The sequence below is a fragment of the Phragmites australis genome, chromosome 20, assembly GCF_958298935.1.
Source record: "Phragmites australis chromosome 20, lpPhrAust1.1, whole genome shotgun sequence".
NCBI lineage: Eukaryota > Viridiplantae > Streptophyta > Magnoliopsida > Poales > Poaceae > Phragmites > Phragmites australis.
Window position 1 is genome coordinate 22,541,185 of NC_084940.1, and position 21,996 is coordinate 22,563,180.

Below are 21,996 nucleotides of genomic sequence, written 5' to 3' on the forward strand. Positions count from 1 at the left end.
TTCAATTATCTATCACTGTGTCATTCTGACCTTCTCTCTTTTTCCTTAACAAAATACAACATCCTTCATGAAGTGAGCAAGCAGGATGCTGATGCGTAAAAGTCCCGCACTTTTTTGTCATTCATCTTCAAACATTGAGGTATCACATATCCAGTCTTTGCGTTCAAGAACAAGTTACTTTCAACATACTTCATAGTAAACGGGAAACACTAATCAACGCTGCATCAGAATCTTCAGTCTGAAATCCACGACGAGACTGAAAACTTCTGATACCAAGAACGACCATGTCATATCCTTGTCACATTCCTCCAAAGTGGTTTAGCGACAATCACTACTCATCCATGAATCGTGATAGTAAACAAATGCCAACTCAGGTCACATTGGATATTCTTAGAAGTGGATAAACTAATGACTGAAAATAAGCCAAGCAACCAACGTTTCAGTATCAGCTCTGCATTACCATTTCTTTCTTTCTTTTTTCCCGACAAACTGGCATTACTATTTCAACACGTACTCTATGAAAAAGGATTTGGGCATTCCGTATGATTGATATTCACACAGTCCATTTGATTGTACCCCGCTAGACATTTTTTTTTTTTTTTTGCAAGCAGAGGAATGTCAGAATCTTCTAACGACCAAACGCACAAGAAAAAAGGGTACCAAAGTGCATCTGATCGTACTATCTGAAGCAAACCGAATCGCTGTAAGGCGAAAGCATTTTGGTTCTAAAATCCATGATCAGAACAATGTGACTTCTGAAGAAGAAGATGGCTCATGTTTACCAAGGAGAAGCGACCATCATCAGAGCTCACCAGGCATCATCCGTAGCTGCTCTGGCGTTGGCGCGCATGCGCTCGAAGGCCTCGACGGGCACGGAGAGCGGCCCAGCGCGCGCGTGCCACCGCGTGCCGTGCCGCGCCACCTTGCCCGCCACGTCCTCGACGGCCTTGAGGAACTCCTTGGCCTGCACCGGTGAGAGCACCTCCTTGACGGCGGCCTCCACGGCACGCCACCGCAGCTTGTTGGCCCGGCGCGCGGCGCGCGCCATTTTGCACATCTCCTCGGCGGCCGTCTCGGCGACGCCGTCCTTGGTCTTCTCGCACGCCAGCTTCATGGCGTAGGTGGACTGGTACTCGGCCACCTCGCCGTCTAGCGCGGCCTCGCGCGCGTGGAGGCGGCGGGCCGCGGCGGAGAGCGCGTGGCGGGCGTGGGCGGGGAGGGACGGGAACAGCGCCGGGAGAAGGGCCAGGAGCATGCAGGACGGGCGGAGATCGTCGCCGAGCCAGGAGAGAGCCGCCACGGCCAGCGGCGGGTCGTCGGGGCGCGCCACCAGGCTGGGGACGTCGCGGGGGCGGACGGGCGGGCCGCCGGCCAGGCGGGAGTAGCGCGCGCGGAGGCGGGCGAGGTCGGCGGTGATATCCATGGCGGCCGCGTTGTCGCTGTCGCTGGAGTCCGACGACAGGAGGCGGCGGTGCGCCGACGGGTCCACGGCGCCGGGCGCTGACGATCATGGGAAAGCAACAAGCCAAATCAAGATTTCAATCAAGAGAAACACCAAGAACAAAGGGTTTGAGGCCAATAATCCATGGGAAATTAAGAGCACCAAGAACACGGCACTTGAAACAAGAAAGTCATGAACACGGATTACAGCAGGGGATGAAGCAGGGGAGGCAGGAGAGGAAGCCCTTCTCCTTCTTGGAGCTCTTTCCGGCGCCTCCGCTGCGGTGGTACCCGGCGTCGTAGCCGAAGTAGAAGTCGTCAGCGTCGTCGCCTCCCAAGGGGCTCAGGAACGGCATTTCTGCCGTGGATGTGCCCTGCCCTGCGCGCGCGCGTGGAGAGAGAGAGAGAGAGAGAGAGAGAGAGAGGTGCTCGTGGAGGCAAGAGGCAGGTTTAACGGCGCCCGGCCGCGACCCTGCCGGTGCGGGCGATGGCGGTGCGGTGCGTCGCGTGGGATTCTGCACCGTCGATCCTGGAATCCAACGGTCCAGGGATGACACAGAACAGAAGGGCGGCATAACAATGTCTGACAGCGGAAGAAGCCCAGATGAGGAGCAGCAACCACCAACATCAAGCTAAAAGGGAAAATTGATTCATTCAGGCTCAAAATTGATTCCTTCAAAAGAAAAAAGGCTCAAAATTGATGTGATGATGCACAAGGTGCAAATTCAAGAGCATCTTCAATGGCGACTGGAGTGCTAGAGAATTTCTTGGTACTAAAATGTCTGTGAGATCGTGTGAATTCCTAGTATTTCTTAAGCTTGCCCAGTGCTTCAAAAGTACAATCTTGGTTCTTTTTCACTTGTCGCTGAGGACATGGACACTCCAACAAGCATGTTTGAAAATTATTTTTTAGACAAAATAATTAAAAAGTATAATGATGTGGAAGTATTTTTCATGGTAGATCCGATAATATCATTTGCATATGCCAAGTCCTAGTGTGTATTAGTGGTCAATGTTTTTAACATATGTGTGCATGCATTTGAAACAACATCTATTTGATACATCCTAGCTTTAGGTTCATTAAAAATTGAACTGAAAATGATCCATAAAATCCGAAAAAAGATGGCATAATATAAAATATCAATATAGACAGATACAACCAATTAAACACTATCCTTAACTCTTGTATCCGCTCATACGAATTTAGATTCAGTCAAGCTACACAAATACAGCCAACCGAGTACTATCATTTTCAACAAATATGATTATGCTCAGTTTGTTTCTCCTCAACCTCGTCTAGAGAACCAAACACACACTTAAGATATAGTAAAGTTGTGTACCTTGGATGCATCCATCTCTTAGTGTTTGGTTGCTGGTATGAGAGATGATCTGTATGTGATGGTTCAATTGGATGGGTTGATCCTGGATGGGTGGTATATATATCTAATATTTGGTTAGCCATATAGGATAATACATATTTCTGTTTGGTTATTTGTAGTAAATGGAATGACTTGTTACAAAGTTCTGTTTGTTTGCCTGAATTTGTGAAGTAATCATATCAAATTGAATTAAAAGAAGTATATCACATGAAATGATAAAAAAAATATAAATAGAGCATTACAGAGGAACTCACTTTTTCACCATATAACTGAGGGATATAGATAATTTTATAAATTAGTCCATCACATAAGAAGAATATTAGTGAATTTTCTCAGATTTTTAGAAATTTATTTGAGGCCCTAACAATTTTTAGAAGTTATAAAGTAGTCTTTTTTAGAATTTTAATTAAAATTCTACATAGGCTTTTTTGAGTGAATCTAATTCAAATAAGTTACACATGAATTATGAAACACGTACAAAAATTTTTAAAATTTTTGAAGCAACATAAGATTACTGTTTTGAAGCAACAAAAATTCTAGAATTTTTTAGATGGTGAGTACTGTTCATAGCGGACAAAACTCGGTCCTCTATGGGGTGAGGTGCGACCGATTTTAAGTATCAGCTGGTTCAAGATATTGAAAGAATATACTTGAAGTCTGTATAACCTAGTCCTGAACGAATTCTGAATAATCCCATACAGACTCACGGTGTACATCTAATCAAACACAACATTATATCACGCACCCTCCGTTCTTTCTTAAAAAATCTACTAGTATTACTTTTTATATGACAAAACCTTAACAGATTCATGTATATAAATAAATACGCCGAAGTTCCTAAAGTTTTCGAGAAATTCGTCGGGGAGAAACGCAGTCCCAAGGACACGTTTCTTAGTCTGCCATCATCATATGCTCACACTTAGGATTTGAGTCTAGCTAAGTTGACTAAAAATATAGATATTCATCTAGACCATTTATATTTAAGTCTTTTTTAATATAAATTTAAATCTTTATTTCTTCTTATTTATAATTTTTTTAAGTCGATCATGTTTTTAAATCGGATACTGACACTCACGACTACATAAAGCAGCATCAACAAGACAGGACGTTGACGCTTTGACCTCCAAAGCCAAACAAACATTTTCTTTGTCTTGCACAACCAAATCTTTGATTTGGTGGTTAGTGAATGTGATCGTATCCCTTAGCTATTAGGGATTAGCTCTTTATGTGTTTTATCAAGATAGATTTTTTTTAATACTAAATGATGTATTTGTCAATAACAAGATGTATATAATAATTTTTATTAATTTTTAAATTTTGAATGTCGATTTTCGGCAGGTGTAATATAAGTACATATGTTGTTGTGAGTGAGTGGAGTTTTTTTTTTAAGCATTTGCTTTGTCTTGAGTTTCTTTCCCCGTCTACCTCATCATCAACACCACCAAACTACTGGAGTACTACTACTATAATAATAATAATAATTAACAGCCGTCAGCAGATCACTTGCTCTCACGCTGATCACTTTGGGAAAGAAAAAGAGGTCAGGGAACGTTTGTTCGGTGGCCGCTGTTAATGGCGGCGCCGCTGCTCCCCTCCCTGCTGCTCTCGCTGCACATCGCGGTGCTACTGCTGCTGCTGCTGCTGATCCCCTGCTCCTGCCAGGTACCTATCTCTTTCCCTCTGATTTGGCCCGCTTTTGATCCGATTCTTGCTATGGCTTCAGTTCTTGAGTGCATCAATCTGTAGCTCGACCAAGTTGTTGTAGGGTTCGATCTGATCTTTATAGCCCCAATTCTTGCTTAAATTAGTTGGTCTGGGTATCTTGCTCTTACTAAATTCACGGGTCTTGCGACCAGAATTCATTTCACTGCTGGGTGTCAGCGAATGATTGATTCGGATGGTTCTTGTTTGCAGGTCGGGGATTCGTGTTCCTCCGCCCGCGACTGCGGTACGGGCCTGTACTGCGGGAACTGCGCGGCCACCGGCAGGACCCGGCCCTCCTGCATCAGGGACCTCGCCATCCAGCCCACCTCCATTGTACTTCTTTTCATTCCCCTCTTGCTTTTCCTTCTCTGTGGCTTCTCTTGTTCTTGATCCAAGGGGGTTTTCGCTCTTTCAGGTGAAGGGGCTGCCCTTTAATAGATACTCATGGCTCGTGACCCACAATTCCTTCTCCATTCTCGGCCAGCCATCTCGCACCGGCGTCGAGAGGGTGACGTTCTACAACCAGGAGGACTCTGTCACCAACCAATTGAGGGTAGGCTATATGTAATCATGTTGGGGAGTTTTAAGGATGGTGGATGGGGGGGTTTATAAGTATGTGGGTATTTGCAGAATGGAGTGAGGGGATTGATGCTTGATATGTACGACTTCAATGATGATGTATGGCTTTGCCACTCCTTGCAAGGGCAATGCTACAACTTCACTGCTTTCGTAAGTTCTTTTCTTTGCAGATACCAGTCAAATGTCGTTTCATAATTTGGTAGGCCGTCTCACATGCAATGTAGTTACATTACTCTGTAACTCTACGTTCCGATTTTGGATGAAAGCATCTTCCTGAAGAACTCAGCTGGTGTGAATAAATGTATGTAGTGATAGTGAATATGTTCCTTCCTAAAAAAATTTCACAACTTTGCGAGATGTTACACAAGGCTCCACAAGTAAAATGTTCAACTTAACTATGATGTTAGGAACCAGCACTTGACACACTTAAAGAGGTGGAAGCTTTTCTCTCTGAGAATCCCACGGAGATTGTGACAATATTCATCGAGGATTATGTTCATTCACCAATGGGATTGAGCAAGGTCTTTACTGCTGCTGACTTGATGAAGTATTGGTACCCTATCTCGGAAATGCCAACTAATGGCAAGGACTGGCCAAGCGTCACAGATATGGTTGCAAAGAACCGCAGGTTGCTAGTTTTCACTTCTGATGCTTCAAAGGAAGCTAGCGAAGGAATAGCTTACCAATGGAGCTACTTGCTGGAGAATGAATGTAAGTATGACTTCTTGTGCTTTAGTAGCATTTATACCAAATGGCTTTCTGATATTGGTAGTAAATAGTGATAACTATGTCATATAGTGATGTGCGAAGCTAAACCACCTTATTAGATACAATGTGTACTGCTGCATCTTCCTGGTTCAGAGGTGTGATAAGGCAATAACATACTTTATTTATAAAGAACCTTGTTTAATATGGTTATTTCCACATAACAACCTGTTTGATGGGCTACGAGCTTCTTGTATAATGATTGTTTTACTCCAGAGATGAGTATGAGCTGGACATATTCCAATTTAGAACCAAAAGTAGTGGGCGCTGAGTAATTTATTGTTTACTTCTGATATCGATGTTGATAAATAACCACTATTTACTTTAGCAATGCTAGCAAAAAATGCTTGCTTTAATAATTTTTGATTTCTTTCGACCAATGTTACCGAGATATGCGTGTCCGAAACTTTTTTGTGGTGTCGAAACGTATCCGCGCGTCGACTTGTGCCTGACGCGGTGCGACATGCATCTGACGCGTTGTGGCCATGTCCAAGGCCAAGGCTACTCACAGCCCATACCAACGGCGGTAGGGGAGAGGAGGAGGAGGAGGAGGCGGCAGTGGCGACGAGGGGGCAGGGGGGGGGGGGGGGAAGAAGCCACCGAGCACGTCGTCGCGCACGTTGCCCACCCCCTTTCACCAGCCACCCGCACTATCACCGTGCTAGATCCGAGCTAACGCTGCTGCCGTCGTCCAGATCCGAGCCACCACCGCCCATTTTTGCCACCGCCTTCCCCTCCCCCACTTCGTTAGGTAGCCGCCGTCGCCTCCTAATGTGAGCATGAGTGAGACCGTGAGGTAGGGAGAGAGACAGGTGAGAGGAGAGCGGGCCAAGGGAGAGAAGGTAAAGGAAGGGGAGTTGGGTCGAGCAAGTTGGCCCACCTGGCCGACAGGCCACTGTCTCTGTTGGCCCGAGAGAGAGAGAGAGAGAGAGAGAGAGAGAGAGAGAGAGAGAGAGAGAGAGAGTTGGGCCGAGCTTCACTTTGGAATTTTCTTTTTCTCGTACAATCTTACATATTTTTTTATTATTTTAAGAAGGAAATACATTTATATTAGACGAATCCCCGAATCCTACTTTCTAGAGCTTACCAAACCGGACATCCAAAGCTGAGTCCCGGTAACACTGCTCTCAACATGACCATTTTATAGTTTTGGTTCATACATGTGGTCTAGGTATCCTAGTTTATGTTATGAATAGCACTTGTATTCATTATGGGGGTTCTAGGCCAATATATATGCATGTAACGGTTTAAATTAATTTTGAGATTTATTCGCTACTTGCTAGGACTTGAGTTGATGATGTGTATGATATGGAATCTACACATATCGATGTAGCCATTGCCCATTGATGCCTGATCACCATAGGTTTGCCTAAACCTAATGTGTTACTCATAAGATTGAACATGAATCAAGTATTATGGTCTTGTGCACAATTATTGTACAGATGGTAGGCAAAATGTAAAGACATCTGAAGTTCACACAGGGCTGTATTTGTTACATTAATTCACAAATTTGACATTTGAGTATTCTTTCTTAAGATTTTGCTTCTTGTAAAGAATGTAAGCTATGGTAACTGCTGCAGTATAGAAGGGACAAACCTGATATATGTGGTCCAATTGCATAAAACAAATGTATTCTACATTTAAAACATGCAAGAACTCTTTGTTTGGTTTCAAGAGTAAATTTTTTACCAAACAATGCCATTTTTGTTGTCAACACCACTAAGACATAGTGCAATATCCTCAGTCAATATTGTATTACTGATATATGTCCTCATTTTGCTAGTAGGAGCTAGCATTGGATCTACGATAACTGTACAAATGCATTCTTTATAAAGTTGTATGCAGTGTGTTGTTTCATGCTGAGTATCGATGTACCACAAATAGTTATGGTTATTGTTTCCTTTTCCTTGACTAGTGAGTTTAAATGAACATATGCAATTTCTTGCCAATGTTAGTATTGTAGTTTTTCGGAACTTCAACTTTACTACTAAGTACAACTAAGTACATATAGAGACAATGAGTGGATCTCCGAAAGTGCAAATGACATATTTCCTCTCTCCTGTTGTTATGGTGACTACATACTTAGGGATGAAAATGGTAGCGGTAAAATTCGGAATTCCGGAGATCGTTTTTGAAGTTTTCCGACCGGAGAAGCCGGAAATGATATTTCGAAACAACAGAAATGAAAACGATAAAACTATGCGGAAACGATAGCGAAAACGATTTAGGCCACTTCCGAGTGTTTTTGAGTTTTCCCGATTTTGACTGGCAATTTCCAGCAGTAATTATCGGATTTTTTGGCCTCCAACGGGGCTGGAGAGAGACCTCCAGTGGGGCGGCATGCAGCGGGGCCGCCAGTAAGGCGGCGGCTTCACAAGCGGTCAGCTAGCAGTAAGGTATGGCTCACATCTCAACGACCTTGGCATGCCCGCCGATTGGAGGACCTTGATCTGCTCAACACGAGAGCCGACGAGCGTCTCGTCGCCGACGAGCACATCACCTAAAAGAAAAAAAACAAGGGGGAGGGACTCAAGCTAGAACACCCCATCGATGCTCACCTCAGCGGGGATCCGTTTTGGCGAAACGACGCGTCATCTTGCTTGGTGCCAGCGAACCTTCTGACAAACACAAACGGCGATGGCTCGGCGAACACAACCGACTCAGGGCGACGGCGACGGAGCTCATGAGGGCTGGCAGCGGAGGGCCAAGAGCGCAAGGTGACGGCGACGGAGCAGCGAATGGCGAACTCGAATGGCGGACGGCGATCTTGCTTGACGACGCAATTTGGGGAGAGATAGCAGCGGCTACGGAGGGGATTTGGCCGATTCAGTTGGTGATTCGCCTTAGAGATAAGGATAAAGCTCCGTTTGATTTGGATTCGGATGGAGAGGAGATAGGGAGGTGGCGTTCAGCTCAGGAGATCGGGGTGTTTGTGTCCCGAACTCTGGCGGCTGAGAGAAGAAGGGATCCACCCCCCTTTGGGCTGGCTCAGCGCTCGGGCTAGAGGAGAGGTGGCTACGTGCGTGGACCAGCTTGGCCAGCCCGACCCAAGTGGAGGGAGCGCAGGAGAGAAGGGAGTTGGCTCAGCTCGGGCTGGTCTGGGAGGAAGAAGGGGCATAGGCTGGCTGTTGAGAGGAAAGGCGAGAGAGAAAATAAAAGAGGCTTGGCTGATCTTTTTCTTTCCTTATATGTATTATGCAAATTCGTGACAAAATGCTGTCGTACACTATTGCTGTGTTTGATAATGATAGACATAGACTGAGCAGAGGAAGCTTGCTAGCGTGCGTGTTTGATAGTTTGAGGCTGCGCTGTGTTCTATATATGTATGTGTTCTTTCAGGTTTGAATTATCAATTCCCGATCGATACCGGTATGTTTCCGTCCTGATAACACCATTCCCGGTTTTCTCGTATTATCGATGTCGTATTCGTTTCCGACATTATCGTTATCGACTTCGTTTCCGAGCGAAAATGTGAAACTGAAAGTGGTTTGGGCTCTTTCCGATCGTTTTTGAACCGTTTTCATCCCTATACATACTTGTACGGTAATAAGTTTGATTTAAATAAATTATTGGTTATACTGACTATAGGGGAAAGTGATTTTACTAATTTCAAGAATACAACTTTTGGATAAAGTCCCCAACATTTATTTCAGAACATGGTATGAAGTCAACAATTTGCAGTTCATTGGTATTTATGCACCTTTTTAAAGTGTGACACAACCAATTACAGTGAACAAGTTAGAAGACAGAACCTTGTATTAGTCTTCATATACAAATAAGATTGCTTGCCATTTGAATCTTCTGAATAGCCATATATTGGGATGAAACTAACTAATTTGAATGACCACGGTAAAACTATAAAATACCTTTGTGATTGGAGTTCTTGTTATTTCCTTAGTTTCAGTAAAGTAAGTGCACAAAGTACCAATTGTGATTTGGTTTTCTTTTACCCTCTTGTTCAGTCAACATTTGTCAAAGTTTGAACTGATAACCATGTTACACAAACAGGTGAAAATGTCTTTGTACAATCTTAATTGCACAAACTATGTCTGATGAAATTTGGTTGAAAACAGCTGCAAATTTGTTTTGACATCAGGAATATGATAGTGCCTGTATGTACTGCCAACATGAGTATCAAGGTTAGAAGGTGTATTCCAAACTAAAGGCTAGATTATTCTCAGATCAATTAGGCAATTAGAACCAAAATTAATTAATTAGCCTCAGAATACAGTTATGTCAAACTTCTTTTGATTTCTCTAGTGAACAGACTGCAATATAATGTGTGAGACTGAAGACACATATTCCATTGCATGAAGTGCCCAGATACATTTGATTTAGATTAGGAAATTATAAGCATACCTGTTACGTTCTGGTGGATTGAGGAGCAATTCAGGTAGAGAGGTAGAGGAAGGTTGGGGAAGAACCGAAGAACAGAGTTGGGGAGGATCAGGGAGGTAGATTCAGAGGTTCAGAGTTCAGGTTTCACAGATGCGGCCCTCTTCACGTAGACACGCCGACCTACTTAACCTCTCATGGTCCAGCCTGTATCCAGTGAGTACATGGCCCACTGGCTCGGTGGGTACAAGGAATTGGGCTTCTTGGCCTGCTTGCTAGTCCGGGTCAGTTCTGGAGCCTGCTTGCCTTCTTTAATTCTTGGTCCCCTTTTCCCTCCTTGAGCAGTGGAGGTTGATGCCGATGCCGCTGGCTTCGTGACTATGTTTCATAACAGCTGTTTTAACCGTTTTAGCCAGGGGCATGAATGGTCTTGAATCCATACCAGTTAATTCTCCTAGGAAGGAAGCAGTCCTCCCTTGAGAGGATCCGCACATCCCCAGCATACCAGTACTGAGCGATCACCAACACCAGTATATTAGTCGGTAATTTTTCTGTTAGATTAGTATATCAGGATATACAATATCGTCACCGGTACCTTAAGTTAAAAAATAGCTGCAGAGTAACTTTTGCATCAGCCTGGTAGTCACTTGTACATTTGCTGTTCGAACTATGAAGTAGTAATTATACCGGTAGCTATTATACAACTATCATGTATCCAAAATTGACTTGTCTTTGCTAATTTTCCACCAAGAACAAACATAAACATAAGAGCTTATCTTTTATCCAAAGTCATCTTTCATTTCTCATGATCATGGCAGCTGGAGATCCAGGGATTGTGCCCGGCTCTTGTCCAAATAGAAAGGAATCGCAGCCACTGAACTCAGGATCTGCATCTCTATTTCTGCAAAATTATTTCCCCACGATTCCTGTAGAGAATGAAGCATGTAAAGAGAATTCTGTTGGGCTGCCACAGATGGTCCAAGCTTGTTATGCCGTGGCTGGAAATAGAATCCCCAACTTCATAGCTGTGAATTTCTACATGGTAATATTTCAATCCCTCAAATACAGACAAGATATGTCTATTGCATTGAATTTCATCCCCTGAAATGCAAACAAGATATGTCTGTTTTATTGAATAGAACTTTTCTTACTACAATGTGTGCAGCGAAGCGATGGTGGTGGTGTTTTTGATGTTCAAGACAGAATCAATGGCCTCACATTATGTGGTTGCAACACCATTGCTGCTTGCCAGGTAATTAATTGTAAAGCCAAAAATTGATGTTTAATTGAATAGTTTCAACATTGGAACACGTTATGCCATTCCACTTAGCAAGTTACACTTGGTTTCCATGATCGTTAGTTTTCTTGGAAGGCTGTAGAATATTGTCTTTTGGACCATACTGCTTTTATCATCTTTGTTTTCATACCGGTGTTTGCTGAAGTCTCACTAAGAAATGTCTGCAGGCTGGGGCACCAATGAGTGCATGCAAGAACATGGGGGCACCTAATCGGACTTCTTCCTCCTCCACCTCCTCTGTAAATGGAAACGTCTATTCAGGAACTATAGAATTCAAGACACATCCCTCTGTTGCCAGCAGTACTTCCATCCGGAGTAGTTTTGTTGTTTTGCTAAGTCTGTTGTTGACTTTAAAGCTGTTTTGATCTTTCAGGCTTCAGTTTTCACTTCTCCATGGTTTTTCTTTTCTATAGAAGAAATTTAATATTGGCATTTGTTGTAAGCTTGTTTCTCTGTTCGGATGACGGTTAGTAACTTACTAGCTTTCTGATATAGATTTCAAAGTGTGAGTAGATGACAGTTGTCTCAATGTTGATAAACAATGAGTATGCAATATATGGTAGCAGTTTCACTTTGTTCTGCCCGAAGTAGTGCAAATCAAACGATGAGTTATGTTCCTGCTGGTCGGTGTCAAATTCGAATATGTGTTATCAAATTCCAATATGTGTCATCAAATTCAAATATGTGTTATATTGCAAAGTTGCATAAGGTAAAGTTTGAAATACTCGAGTCTCTCTGCTTCTGCTTGCAGTCAGGCTCGAATGCATGCCTTTTAACAGGCACCGCAGTGCCGCACTTTTATCCAGTGTGGATTTTCTTGTGCCGGAGGTGATGGCATATACAATTTCGGGGTGTGACGCATGGAATCATAGATATGATGCCATGTATTGTGAGTGTCTGTCCTGTGACAGAAAATGTAAGTACGGTGGAACATGTTTCACACTCTTTTGTGCCTCATGCGCTTGCCCTTTTCAGAATATATCAATTTGATGTCGATGTTGTTCATACCATGATACTAACTCAAGTCCCCAAGCAGCACCCGAGTCCCAACCTCCAGAGCCCGGAGATCGTGTCCTTCTTTCCCTTACCAATTTCCATGTTTGAATGAACTTTTATTGCAAGTGAACTCCACCAATTGGATATTATCTAGGGTTCTAGGCGATCCAAGCCAAGTCCAGCACCTCCAGAACCAGAGATTGACGCAGAATGGCCAGGTTTGGTAGCTTGCCAAGGGCTTCTCTGGTGGCACTAAGCTCCAATAGCCCAATACCCTTGTGCTCCTTAGCGTCAGGGGAGAAGCCAGTGTCACAGAGAGCGGGATGCATGGTTTTCTACTGTTCATGCTCTCCAAAAATTTAGGTTTAACCACTATTTTCTACTGGAATATATCTATAAAATTCAACAAAATTATTATGCTAGAGAAGTGCATTTCAAGGCAAATCTACATGTATGATTTTCATATTTTCAATCTATATATTTGAAATCTAGTGATAGTTAAAGTTTCAAATGATTGACTGAAAGCATTTGTGACCGGAGAGAGTTAAGTGATAAGCATAAATGGATTACTCAATAAACAAATTCTGCCTATGCACCTACTGAAATGGACTTGACAAGTAACGAGGACCTGGATATGATTGTCTTAGCAAAATATCACATGATGTATTGTGACACTAGAACATCAGTAAAGAGACACCAATTATTTTTGGGATTTTTTTTGTTTTACTTAGACTTTTTTATATTTTAGTTACACCGTTGCTTTTTATACAATTATGTATGCCACAAGATCTATGTACTTACGGCTTACTAGATTCAGCCTATAAACTTAAAGGAATAGGCTCTAAGACATGTGAGTGGCTTAGCAAGATATCACTTGATTGCTATTACAATTTGCTTTTGCAACAGCTGGAAAGAGACACCAAGTGTTTTTTCAATCACCATTACCTTGAAATAAAATTTATCATATAACTAATGTCATGACTAAGTCATAAGACGTCTGTAACATTTTGAATATATTTGCTCTTCTTATAATTTGATATAACAAGATAGTATATGGAGAAGATGCAACATACCTTTCTTTTTACAAAAACGGGAATTGTTGTCTCATTTGTGCCTCCTTGGACCAATTTTTATCTTCTTCCTCCAACCCGAACCTTTAGTTTTTTTCCATATTGAATCATAGAGCTCCCTTCTTCACCATATGTCTCAACAGACGCTATAGTTGGCATCATACCTCATCCCATCATTATTTTGTCTCAAATTAGTGGAGAAAACGAGCTCTAATTTTCCTTGTATACAATATCAGTTAGCTGATGATAAGCAGCCACCGAAATAGTGACGATTTTTTTCCTTACTAGTTAACAATACTATTCAAGTTTTGAAATCTTCAATTGAATTCCGAAGTACTTGATATCGTGTCCATATGAGATTTGGAAAACTTTAACCCTTGCTGTACCTTTTGAGTTTCTCTTACACTAAAAAAGCAGTTGCTCCTCTATCAAGGTCAGTAGGTTTTGAGCGAATCTTCAAAGTAAAGTAGCATTTCGAGTAATAAAAATGAAATTCAAGAGCACCGTATAATGCTAAACTTTCTTTTGAGAAGTGTTAGAGCAATAAATCCTGCAAGGAAAGAACCGCACATTTATGCTACCATGGAGCACATAAAGTGTTTGGAGGTAGGAAGAGAATCTTGTTGCATCACCACTATGAAAATGTAAAAAGATCTCACCAAAACATTAGACTAAATGAGGTAATCTCATCTACAGCCCTTGGAATCCTCAAAGAATAAATGTTGTTTCATTTACATCAAAAGTTGCCTTCGCCGACATATTCTTTCATCTAAGTAGAGAGTCATAATGTAATACCCTAGGTATTTTCAAAATAAACAAAAAGGTGTTGACCACGAGAATGCAAAAAATTGATTTTTAAATTTATTGCTGGGATGAACGATCAGAGACCACGGATACGTAATCTTGTAAAGATAATTCTGTTTTACTATTTAAACAGAATCATAACAATTCCAATAATTTTGAACCATCGGATATCAACTAATATTTTTTATTCGGATTCAATGAGATAAATCCAAGGCTCTATAGAAGACGTCGCCCCTGTCCAGAACCTGTTCGCACGTCACTTTCTTCTCATTCTGTACGGTCGTCGCATTGCACTGCTGCTAAAGATGTTTAAGTAGATCGTGTTTACTGGGTCGATCTGAGGCACAGCACTGTAGACACGATCTAGCCATGGCATGGCACGGTCTGACCGAGTTGAGCCGGTATGGGCACGGCCCGGCACGATCCGGCGCAGCACGTATATGCCTAGTTATTTTCTATTATATATATATATTTAATTGTGTAGCTATTTTTTATCTATTTTTTATATTTTTATCTATTTTCTATATATTATTTTCTATATATTTTTTAATATATATATATATATATTCATTTTATATATATATTTTTTATCTATTTTGGCCCGCCAGGCTGAAATTATACCTAAGTCGGCCCGGCACGGTACGGGCACCGACGGACCGTGCCGTGAGCCGAGAGGAGACACACGAGCCAACACGGCACGACCCATTACAGTAGATAAACTATTTGAACCGTACCGTAGCCGGGTCATACCGAGTCAGGCCCGTACCAGGCCGACCTGAATGGCCCATTTAACCATGTTTAGCTGCTGCCATCCACAGTGTCGCCGCCCGTCCCTGCCGTCGTCGGCCCGCTCGCCCCCGCGCCGCTCGCTGCTGTCGCCGTCGGCCGCCGCGTGCCTCACCTAGCCACGCCACGCCCGTCGTTCGGCTGCCTGGCCGTGCTGCTGACCGCAGCCATCCGCCCGGTCGCCGTTGTCCCTGCGCGCTCTCTCAGCCCAGCGGAGGCGACGCGATTCGCAACCCCTCCTCTGGCGCGCGGGCGCTGCCGCCGTTCTCTCGCTCTCCAGAACTCTGCCAAGAGAGAAGCCCTTCTGAAGGAGCCATATTATGATGTGTGCATTGAAATGACCAGAATGTCGTTAGAATTCAAGAGTATTCCTCTCCATGGTCTTCTTGCTTCAAACGAAGCCAGCAGCAAAGCGTGCCAGTCTTCCAGTTGGTGACGACAGATGAGAGCGTATGTATAACAGGATATGCTTTGTCCATTTGTTGGAGATGCAAGCTAGCCATGCATCAATGAATATTCGAAGCGTGTTTGCTTATTTTCATATCCTCAATGGTAATCAGCTGCAGGGAGCTCATTCTTCATTGCTGCAGGGAAGTATGTGCCCAACATGGGTACGGGAGAGAGGGGATTGACATGCTTAAACAGATGAGAAACAATGAAAGATTTACAAGATTGCAACTCAAAATGCCTGGTTGCTCTTCTCGGCTCTGTGGTTTTGCATCTCTTCAGGCTGTTTCGTCAGCAAGGTCAGAATTCCTGGCAGGAGTACATACTTGCTTACTTTCTTTTGATCAGGAATGAGTTCTCAAGGGAGTCGAAGAAACAATCAGTTTTGATTGAACCAGATGTTCACTACTGTGATATTTCAGAATTGGATGTGGATTTTTCATTTGCTACAGATTTTGACAGTTAAGAGCTGGAACTTCAGAAGCAGAAACCTGCTCTGAAGATTTAGTCGGGAGGTGAATCAAGTGGCAACAGATCAAATGATTGCTTCGCAATATCTTGGTATGCTTCTACTTCTCTGGTCTTTAAGCCAAAGAGCAGTTCTACTACCACCAAAGAAAAAAAAATCGAAGACCTAGATTTTGTTGGGTACATAAAATCTGGTGGCATGCTGTTAGGAAGAACCAGTGGCGGATGGACCATTATGGTGATGTATGGCACCTGGATGGACCATTATGTCAAGGTATGGCAGTGTCATACCTCGATTTCGGTCCAGCCCATAAGCCCACCTCATATGGATATGGCCTTGAGCAGTCAATACTGATTCAGTGAGGATTCGGCAAGGCAAGGCCACAATGCAAGCATCTTGTATGGATTCAGCAAGGCTGCCAAGGCGAGTATGGATTCCGTGACGATTCGTCTTCTTGACTGCCTTTGATCTTGCACACGGTGAGCGAATGGCTGCGCTCAGCGTGACTGGCCTCGGCAGCCTCGATGGCGACTTGACGTCGGCATTTGGCAATAGTCCCACTCTAGCGCTCACCGTCCTCCTGCAGACAGCACTGCGGCTAGCCCGCAACCCTGCACTGGCATGGCAGCACACAGCCGCCCACGAGCAGCAGCTGCTCGTTCGATGCCGGCTGCCCGCGAGCCCACCATACCTCAAATTTAATCCTCCCTCCGCCACTGGGAAGAACCATTTTTGTTCTAATAACAATGACCCTTGGAACTGCAATGGCTGCTCGGCAAGGCACCCTAGCCATGTCTGCTCATCAAATATGTCTGCAAATATGGTTGGTAGTATCATTACTTTCGGATGCATTAGCTGTTTCTGCCCAGGCGTTGATTGCAAGTTCATTTGCTAGACTTGACTATGAAAAAGTGAAGGAGGTCACGTACTATGTATTAAAGAAGATCACAAAAATCTAGATCCGAGGTGAGAAAGGAAGTGGGAATTTGTGGACATTTTAAACTTTGGAGGACAGCCTGCGGGATGGGAACTAAAGGAAGAGTGGTTGCTTAACGGTTGGCTCTGTTTGGTATGTGGTGCGTCTGATACTCAAGAGTACCTCCAAATTTCATTAAGCTTGCAAAGGGTGCCTACACACCTGGTCGAATGACAGCATCAGACTGCATGTTTGGGAAAATTGGATAAGGCACTGAGTTGTTTCGGAGGGATTTTCCTTGTGGACATTAGAAACCTTATCTCCTATGTGCTATAACACTTCAGCCCTACTATGATGACCCCATAAATGGTGAGGTGATAGGACCTCCGCTCGTGCTTAAACGAGCTCTCATCATTGTCTTCGGTAAAAAAGCAAGTAATGTAGGAGGTGTAGCTTATATTTATGTCTTACTTCTGCATAGATTGAAGTATTTGTCTTTTTCTATTTTATTCAAATTATGAACGATATTGTATTTGATGAATTAAATCTATGCTATTCTAATAATTGCGATTACATTATTGGCATCATGGATTGATAGTGGTGTTGTTCATCATGAGGATCTATAAAAAAAAACAATATACATACATATGCCGTCAACGGTATCGTGCCGTGACTCGTACCGACATATGGAGTTGCGTGAGAGGTCAGTATCATCCAACACAAAACTCTTAAATAAAGTTACATCATGGTATTCATATATTTATATAATATTTGAAGAATACATAATTTTAGAGAATTTGATGCCATGATATATGAGTGATTGTGTTGAGAGATATTATATCGTGTGAAAGAATACCATTTAAATTCTTATGTCTGGATCTATCATTGTAAGTAAATTGTTGTTTCTAAATTATTCTTTTAACTAAGCGAGATATGTTTATACTCATAGCCATTACTTACTGAGTTTATCTCACCCGTTACATCATTTACAGATACGTTTAGGTCATTTGTACGAGAATACTGGCTGGGGACTAGAAGTTTGCACATACTACAATGTTAATAATCCAGTTCACGTTGCAAGGAAACTCAGTTAGTAATATTACATTTTTACTTATTATAAGTTTTGTTTGAAAGAAGAAATTGTCATTGTTTGAGGTGAAAGGAGTTGTTTTGCGAGATAAGAGTCGTGAAGAGCTTTAGTTGTTGATTATATCATGTTTAGATGTTTATTTTTATCATACTTGTGTTGATATGATAGTTATACCTCAAATTTTAAATTTTAAAAGAGGTGTAGAAATTTTGAATTTTGGCTAAAACAAGTTTTAGTGGCAGAGTAGGTGGTATAATTGGTATCAAAGCTTAAAATTTAGGTGAACCGCATCTGGTCATACTCAGTGCTCAAAACTTTATTATACCAGTCTCTGAATCGTTGTTGTTAAACACAAGTTTTACAATATGTGATATCATAGTCATACAACAAAGTAAATAGGAAAATAAATCCACAAAGCTAATAATATATAAAGCGCTCCGCAAAGATTGAGTAATAAAATTCACATCACCAGAGGGCACAACATGATTAACATGGGGATATGTCATTCCACAGGTAACTCGGATGTGAACGTGACCAACACTTAATTCGTGAGTCTACCCATTGTCGTTCCTAAAGTCTAGATCTTTCTCTGAAATCATAAGCAAAAGTGAGTACAAACATACTCAGCAAGCTCCAATTTTTGCCCTATATCAAGGGATATAAATACATACATATAATGTTGACAAGGGTATGGCTATAAGTTCAATTTTTGTGAAAATACCAAGTTTACACATACAAGAATTTATTTTATAAGGCGGGTTTTGTGGAAAAATCATATAATCATTATCAAATGAAGGAGGGGTTCAGCTATGGTGGAAGGTTACTAGGGTTTAAGTTTTAATGTTGTCGGACACTCTGTCTATAGTAACCCACGGCTTACTGTCGAACTTATTTTCAAAAATAGGCACACCTTGCCCACTCACACTATAATGAAATGCACACAACCCATACTAGTTTTTATGATCAAACTATAGTTCGTCTGTAATCATGGACACGGCTATTCAAATGGTTTGATCTTTATAGAGTGTTACACTTTACCTACAAGCTGAGTTTGGCAACATACCACCGTCGTGGTAGTGCGACTTAACAAAGCCATTACCCACCTCAATATCCTCCCACTAGATGCATACGGGAGCTAACCAGGGATTCTTAACCTATACTAGGCCTCCAATCTCGATGGTACGAGGGTGGGATAGCTCCGTGCCCACAAGCGTTCAAGCTCCAAGCTCGATGATCGCGTCTCACCAGGGCTTGGCCTCATGATAGGGCATACATATGCGTGCGTGTTCAATAGGATGTGTGTGTTCGCACACTGAGCATCTAGGACTCTCCAATGTATTTTTAGCGTGTGGTTAAGACACGCAAGCATGTGCGTACGTGGGGCGTGATTTTAGTGTGTGAGTTGTGTGTGTCTGGTTGTACTCTAGATAAAAGAAGATGTAACTTTAGTGATGAAATGTAGTGGTGAAACATTATTTTGCCACTGTTTAACAAGTTAATTGTCACTAAATAATTATTTTCTCACTATTATGTAGTTTATTAGTGACTAAATTTTATATCACCACAAGATATACCATTAGTGATGAAATATAGTGATAAAATTTTGTGTTGCCATTGATTCCCACGTTAATTGTGACCAAACTGTTTTTCCTCGCTATTATGTAGTTTATGGGTGATAAAAATCTATATCGCCACATGATATTCATTAGCGACGAAGAGTAGTGAGGAATTTTGTTTTGACACTGATTCCCATTTTAACTGTGATGAAACTATTTTTCCTCACTATTATATAGTTTATTAGTGACAAAAAAACTGTATTGCTGCAAGATTCATTAGTGACCAAATATTGATTTGTTACTGTTTACCAAGATAATTGTGACTAAATAATTTTTCTCACTATTATGCTATTTATTAGTGACAAATTAATATTTTACCACATGATATCATATGACTGATGATAAAGTAGTGGCAAATTATTATTTCACCACATAATTTTGCCGCACCTTATTTGATTAATGGTATAAAAAAATTCTCACATTCGGCCTCTCTGCTAACAACTGATTTGATAAATAGTGTTGAAACATTTTATTTTGTCACAAGTGATATCTTTAATCAAATATACAAAATTTCCCCAAATCCATAGCTGCAGCCACAATCGAACTGGCCGAGATAGGAGCTTTGTTTGCTCTTTAGATGGTATAGAGCTCCCATTTAGATGATATTTGCAATCTAGGTGGATCCGAACAAGCTAAGATATAACGCACAAAAAACCATCTAAACCGCCATGTCACTGAACCCTACACCTAGTAAAGAGAGTGCACGGCTTCGTGGACAGCAACGACGAAAAAATGGAGTGAACACACTGTGAGTGGTGGGGGAGACAATCGGACAATGCAAGGAAATGCCCTGTATTTTTACAGGTCGGTAACGCGTATAACCATTTCTGCAACTATATATGTAATTACTGCACACAAGCTCCATATATATATATATGTATGTATATATATATATATACATATATATATATACATACATATATATATATATATACATATACATATACATATACATATATATATACATATACATATACATATATATACATATACATATACATATATACATATACATATACATATACATATATATATACATATACATATATATATATATACATATACTAGCAAAGTGTCCGTAAGTTATAATGGTTCCTAAATTTAACCCATGACATTGATTTACTTCTCACACGAAGAGATTAACCCATATGCTAAAGATAATATATTTTTATAGAGTAAAAGTGCTCTACAATGCTAAAAATATAACATTACAACAGTATCTTACTCTTGATTTGTAGTCCAAAACAAAAACAATGAAAATAACTTCTACAATAACATTCAAGAGACATCTAGATACATGAACACCACATCTTTGTATATAATATTTCTTAGTGAATGTCCGACAAGAGTTGAACCACTTATCATTACCCCATGTAGCAAGTATTATCATTGGTCATTGCAGTAGCTCATGATAGCGTGATGTAGAGTTGTCCCTACGAAAGACTCAGATCCGAGAGAAGGAAGTGGACTACAATGTAGCCCTCCATAATGATGTTTTTGTGTATACATATGATGGAAATATGGCCAAAGCCGTCCAGCGTCACAGAAGATATGAAGGATTCCGAAAAACCATTAACCCTAACAGGTAAATTACTACATGAAACAAATTAAGGATACATGAAATTAATAACGGGTCGTAATACGATCTATCACTTATGATAATAGTGACGGGTTATAGTTGTGACCCGTTAACCGTCACTAATAACTCTAGTCATAAGTGATGGTTAACGGGTCAAATTATGACTCGTCATTTATTATCAGTCATAAGTGATGGGTCATCCTAGTCAGTCATAAGTGACGGGTCAAGTCATAATCCGTCACTAATTACCAACTCATCAGTGATGGATCATCATAGAGAATTATTAGTGACGGATCAAGTTGTGACCCGTTACTAATGACCAGTTTGATAAAACAGAGCAGATGAAGGAATTTTAATTAATCAATTATTAAATGTATTAGTCAATCAATTTCTTATACGACTTACTTAATTTTTGCTTATATAGTAAATATGTAATAGCAAGATGCTATATTTTTTTTTCTATTTTTCTTTTATTTTTCTCTTATTTTTTCTCAACTCAGCAGCACTAGAATAGGAATCATTGTATATTTCTGCTCAAGTTTGATATAAGGGGTGGTAATTATAGATACAAACGCGCGTTCCAAAAACTGTGTAAAAACTTTAGGGGGTGAGAACACAATCTTCCTGACGCCGAACCTGACGAAGTTGGGGAGAAACAAATATAACTTTTTTACCAAGGTCGAGCAACGTAAAGTCAAAAAATATTAAAATCAAAATCCGTATG

The 21,996-nt window shown here is 41.4% G+C and overlaps 2 protein-coding genes across 2 annotated transcripts; one reads left to right on the forward strand and one right to left on the reverse strand.

The window, feature by feature from the left end:
- Positions 1–404: 404 nt before the first annotated feature.
- LOC133901706 (uncharacterized) lies at positions 405–1,796 on the reverse strand. Its single transcript, XM_062343162.1, has 2 exons — positions 1,649–1,796; positions 405–1,500 (listed from the first exon to the last, which is right to left on the reverse strand). Exons 1-2 carry the CDS (start codon positions 1,794–1,796, stop codon positions 809–811), a joined length of 840 nt encoding a protein of 279 aa, XP_062199146.1. The 3' UTR covers positions 405–808.
- Positions 1,797–4,305: 2,509 nt separating this feature from the next.
- LOC133901705 (PI-PLC X domain-containing protein At5g67130-like) lies at positions 4,306–12,082 on the forward strand. Its single transcript, XM_062343161.1, has 8 exons — positions 4,306–4,481; positions 4,734–4,856; positions 4,939–5,076; positions 5,154–5,252; positions 5,510–5,813; positions 11,021–11,244; positions 11,368–11,454; positions 11,667–12,082. The coding sequence occupies exons 1-8, from the start codon at positions 4,392–4,394 to the stop codon at positions 11,862–11,864; spliced, it is 1,263 nt and encodes a 420-aa protein (XP_062199145.1). The 5' UTR covers positions 4,306–4,391; the 3' UTR covers positions 11,865–12,082.
- The last annotated feature ends 9,914 nt before the right edge of the window (positions 12,083–21,996 follow it).